At 34.9% G+C, this 5,819-nt stretch overlaps 1 protein-coding gene across 1 annotated transcript; it reads right to left on the bottom strand.

Moving 5' to 3' along the window:
• Positions 1-325: 325 nt before the first annotated feature.
• sh2d1ab (SH2 domain containing 1A duplicate b) lies at positions 326-3,134 on the bottom strand. The gene is made up of 3 exons (XM_079480503.1): positions 2,983-3,134; positions 2,421-2,484; positions 326-1,403 (listed from the first exon to the last, which is right to left on the bottom strand). Exons 1-3 carry the CDS (start codon positions 3,117-3,119, stop codon positions 1,248-1,250), a joined length of 357 nt encoding a protein of 118 aa, XP_079336629.1. The 5' UTR covers positions 3,120-3,134; the 3' UTR covers positions 326-1,247.
• Positions 3,135-5,819: the final 2,685 nt, after the last annotated feature.

Below are 5,819 nucleotides of genomic sequence, written 5' to 3'. Positions count from 1 at the left end.
AGCCCTGTCCGGGAAACTGCCCCAATATGTTGTGTACTTAATCAGAATACTCTTAGATGCATGACATTATCTATTTGTTTAAGGAACATATGCATCAATTCAGTTCAGCTTTCTTAAATTTTTCTTGGTCTTCCACAAAGTATTTTAGGTAGCTGAAAGAAAGGATATATTGTAACAAATAACAATTGAATAAAACACTGCATTAATGTTAGAAAACAAAACATTGAAGCAACTAATAGCCTACTGTACTCTGTTGCTACAAATCGTAATGTACCATATTGTATGTGTAACGTGAGAGTAACCCAGGCAGGAAGCGGATCCAAGTGCAGCATATGTTTTTATTTAAAACAAAAAACAAAGTATCAAATAACAAAAAATAGACATTAGGAACGTTTGGATTTACAGGGAGAAACAACAGACCAAGATAGGATAGATTCCTCTGGTTAGAGCCACTATGAGCTCAGAGATTAGACATCTGAGAATGCAGCATGACAAGTCTATACCTTAGTGCTTTAAAGTTAAGTGTGAGAGCATATAAAAACTATTTGTTTTTTATTTTGTTTAATTTAAGTTGTGTTAGATTTCTTCTACAGGGTGTGGAGTACAAATGTTCTTTTTTTAAATAAAGTGAATTTTTATGGCAATGCGAAGAATCAGATGTTAGGTGTGTCCTTCTTGCTTTTCTGAACTCCAATAGGCTTTATGACATATGTGACTGACAAATCTTGAGCATACAGCCTGTAAAATGAGATACAGCTATCACTGACCAAACCCAGTAATTTTTAATAACACTCTGACTACTTAAATAATGTACTTATTGATATTTAATATTTCAAAACACAGTTTATAACCAATTTTTTTGTTATCTTAACCCTTTAATTAATGTTCAAAATGTAAAATTTGTTAATATCTTAATATCAGATATGCTGATCAAACACTTTTACAAATTATACACAGGATTGAAAATGGGGGAAACCTGGGGGGACAGGGAGTAAATTTCACATTTTTAATAAAATTATTTTTTCTCCATGAAATTGCCTCCAAACACTATGCAAATTTCATACATATATAGTGGCATTTTTACAACTATGGTTTGACAAAACGTAAAACATAAAAACGTCCATAACTACTGTCCAGCACTGGTTATGTATACAATATATACATATATATTATGTAGTATTAAAAACTAAGCACAAGAAATTTGGCACAGTACACATTTCAATATGCTTGTATATTGTTTCATTTCTCTAAGGTTGGTTATGCAGAATGTTCTGGCCTTGACGGTAGTTCTGGATGGTTAAAGGGTAGATGAGGGGAAAAGCAATGCCTTGGTCTGGTTTCTCAAAGGCACTTATTAAATTCTTGACTTTTCGGAACAAGCGTTTATTCTGACCTGGTGCCGTCTGTCAAACAAAACAAAACAAAAAAATCATGGATGAAATATTATTTAAATGGCAAGATTGATGACAATATAATTTAAATGCATATTTGACATTAAGTATTTTTTGGAAAAACATACTTAATGAACTTTAAAGGCTGTGCTGTATTTTCAATTTTGCCTTATGTATTTTGTGCTCTATTTGATTTATTGCTGACTCAATTAAATAGAGAGTTCACCCAAAAAGTAAAAAATTATCATCTGTCATTTATTTATTTATGGTTTAAAACCTTTATAGGAAAATATCTTTTACAAAGCTATCAGTGGTTTTGCTTCTGAAGTCAATGGGGGCCAATGTTTTTTGCTAGCCAACATTTTTTAGAAAATCTCTTCTTTGTTCTGCAGAAGAAAGAAAGTCTAACTTGGTCCATGACTTTGTCAATACATTTTAAACACATATACACTTGAGTTGTTGTTTTTAACATAGAAGCCTTTTCAGTCAAGTGACCCCAAACATTTAATAAATTATTCTACAGATTGAACACTCTTAATTGAATAATGAAGGAAGTTTAACTTGTAAGGTTTCTTTTACATATACATTTTATTTTAACTGTCAAATGAAATACATTTTTACCCAGACTCTTTTTTTCTGGGTTGGATACGCAATGTCAATTTGCTGTGATATTTTCCTTTAAAAAAACTATGACAGGAATGTAAGATTCTTAATACATACATATTAGTGACTATATATTGAGAATGATATTGTTTGTAGTAATAGGTTAGAAATCTGCCATGTAAAGACCAATAATTAACAAGGTTGCAATTTTAGCTACATGAGATTTTTAATAGAAATTATAAAAATGAATGAACAAATGATTGAATGGTTCCCTAAATCACATTTTCCAAAAATGTTCATGCAAATAATTACAGTTTTTACTAACAATGACATTAACTTAATTTATTTGGATTTTATTTATTGTTAAGATGAGGCTTCATTATGTGTATGAATTTTCTTTCAAAGTATGGTAAAAACGTTTTCTACCTCAGCTGCCCAGGAGCCCGCTGCATCCTGCTGGAGACGGTATGTGTAGACAAAGCCCTTACACCTGCAAATCACACGTGAAGCAAAGCCAGTGAAGGCATGTATGTACCTGACAAGTGTCACGGTAATAAGCTGCATGATTATGGTAGTAGAAATTGCATTTCAGTTTGATCTGCTTGCTGATGTAATTTATCAACCAGTATTAGCAATATATTTATACAGAATGTATTAGTTTTTGTAAAACTAATGTAATTGTTCATTTTCATTGTACCTGATGGTAAAAATACTAACTTTTACTTATATTACTAAAACACTTTATTTTAATTATTAAGATTAGGGTTAAGGTTACATTATTTAAACTAATTAAATCCTTCATTTAGAGAAATACTGTTAGTCTGTGTTAACTAATGTACTTCACTAAAATAAACTAATAGAAACTAATTAAAAATTTTAACTAATAGAAACTGTAAAGTGTTCTCACCATCTACCAAAAAATGTATCACTTAACATTCAAGTAGTCTACTGAAACATTAAAAAATGCAGAGATTTCACAAGAACTTACAGAACACAGAGGCAGTATGACCCAGGCACACTCTCACTGTCTCGAATTAAATAGCTCCCATCTTTGCCAACTTCACACAGGCGATTTTCACACATTTCTCGGCTGATGGCCCCATGATAAACAGAAAGTGATTCCATGGTGCTGCATGCATTGTTCTCACAAAACCCCTAAGAGCATGTGCTATTTGTTCCTTGAGCAGGAAATGATGAAATAAGGCAGGAACTAAGTTCTTCAAAAAAGAAGACACATTTTCTGCAACAAAGGCAAATGCTTGGAAAATGTCCAACTAGCATGCATGGAATTTTGTGTTCAAGGTACAATGTTGCCAATTTTAATCTTTGTGAAGTTATGTATCAATATTTTATTAATTATAATAAATTATGTAATGATAAAAGGTATGTAAAGTGTGTTACGGTTTTAGCTGCATGTTAAAATAATGATGAGCCGAGCTCACCAAATATGATTCTCTACCAGATCTATCAAGATCACATCCATTAAATTAGTTATTTAAAACATCAGTTTCAGTCAAGGAAAAAGTTTATCTCTAAGTAAAATACGTATAATAATCGTTATTATATATATGTTTTTTACACTCTCTGATTAGTAATATAAAGTATAACAATATTCGTATGAATTCGTCCAGCGAATGCATCAATGATTAATACACTTTACGTTATCTCATGGCCATAAGTAACGTGACTTTACCAAACAGAATTTAGAGCAAAGGTAGCATAAATCTAACGCAGTTTAAATCGCCTTGTATGTGAGCATTGAACACAGAAATCCATCACAAGTGAATATATGTTTGTTTATTGAACTCTACTCTTCATGATAACATAAATGACGATTGCAAAAACACAAACAATACATGAAACACAAACGCGCTGAGAGAGAAAGAGAGGGAGAGAGAAAGAGAAAGAGGTAGAGAGGTGGTGAGGTAGTGAGAAGTGAGAAAGCATGCCAGCAATTTCTGTACACCAATAAAAATCATCTTTAACAAAGAGGCACAAACTTAACGCAGCTATTTTATAAATAGAAACAGATACTTGCAAGCTCTGTGCTAGATGTATATCCGTATGCGCTTGGAGAGATGGACATTTTCAAATGGTTTCAGAAGGCGGAAGAGTTCCAGGCCTCGTGACCATGTGGCTCATCAAGGTGTGCGAAGGAGCAGACGTCCATTGTTCATTTTTCCCCCCCGGTGGTGGAAAAGGCAGTCTCCGAAGAGACGCCACAAACCGGTTTCCAATCAAGGCAGGTATAGAGCAAAAAAGGCCAAGCACCCGTTTTCAGAGCAGGCTCAATATTTAAATTCATGAGGGGGTGTCACCGGAGAGGGCGCCAGATGACCAGCCCACACCCCAAGCTTGCACCCCACCGTGAGGAGCCAGCACCGCAGATACACAAACGACAGACAGGAGACCAAAGGAATTAATGAATGGAATCTTTATTGAATCAAACTGTATGTAAGGGGAGGATACTGAATGGTTTGAGGCCTTCCTGTCAACCCAGAGGAGGACTCTTCATGACCACTGAGCTCTCCGGGGCTCAGGCAGAGAGAATGGAGGTAGGTTGCTCACCAGCGTAACTGTTCTCTTTGGGACTCAGGCAGAGAGAATGGAGGTAGGTTGCTCACCAGTGTAACTATCCTCTTCGGGGCTCAGGCAGAGAGAATGGAGGTAAGTTGCTCACCTTCACATCCTGTTTGCTGAGAGCGCGTGGTAGAAGTATTCACCTCACTGCAGCGGAATCGGTTTGTTGTATCACTGCACTTGTACTTTCTTTCATATTAGTGTATTTTATTCATAGCATACATTGTTACTTAGCACTGCTGTTGCTAAACTTATCCTGATATCTCAATGACCATCTCCTGGTTATTTACTTGAACATCTTAACCTGTTCAGCGTCACAGCCCTTTTTGAGCATTTACTTGAAAATGCACTATCCAAGCTAAAATGGTTATAAATCATGAATGCTTTGGAGTACAGACCTAAGGTTGGTCTTGTTTGAAAGAAGACATTTAGTAGAATATTGCTAAAGTGGAATCATTTAAATAAATTTTTTATATTATAAGTTATTGTAAGTTAAATATGATGGTAATGAAAATTAATATTTATATATAGGTATTTATACATATATATTTATGTAAATAAATATTTGTTTCGGCAAAAAAATTCTTGAAATTCCAAGCCACAAGTGTAACAAAGTTGTGTACTGAATTTGAGTTTGTTTTGATAAAATCTGTAATCTCTGTAACACTTTAAACTGATGTACCGTAAGTGTCCACTTGGGGGACATGAATGCATCAATACTTCATAGACAACACAACACATGCTGAGAAGCTTTTTTCACTTTTTTTACTTTCTCATGCATGAAACTATTTACATATTTATAACACTTCACAAGTATCATGAATCTATATAAAAATATTTACAACAAATTATCATCATGATAGGGGTTGAAGCAATCCCGTGTAGCCTGAAAACATAAAAACAGGTCACAGTCTTGGCAGAAAACTGTGGTTTTCTGATGGCACACTCTGCATCTTCTCCTTGACTGTGGGATGTGCTTTGGCCTGTGGTGTCCTGCTGTAGGCCTCTTGTGTGGATCTGGAGGAGGAGCAGAACTGGAGCAGGTGTCGTTGTGAGGCATCCAGTCCACAAGTTCCAGGACCAACGCTTCACGGAATTCCTTTTGGGTTTTTGGCCTCTGGTTCCGTATTTCAGCCATCTGACGATGAAGGATGAACGCATTCACCACTCCGATATCCACGAAGTGGTATAATAGAGACCTATACCATTTTCTGGTCTTACGAAGGACATTGTAGTAGCTGATGA

This window comes from Barbatula barbatula (genome assembly GCF_947034865.1).
Source record: "Barbatula barbatula genome assembly, chromosome: 18".
Classification (NCBI taxonomy): Eukaryota; Metazoa; Chordata; class Actinopteri; order Cypriniformes; family Nemacheilidae; genus Barbatula; species Barbatula barbatula.
This window is presented reverse-complemented; position numbering and strand designations above follow the sequence as displayed.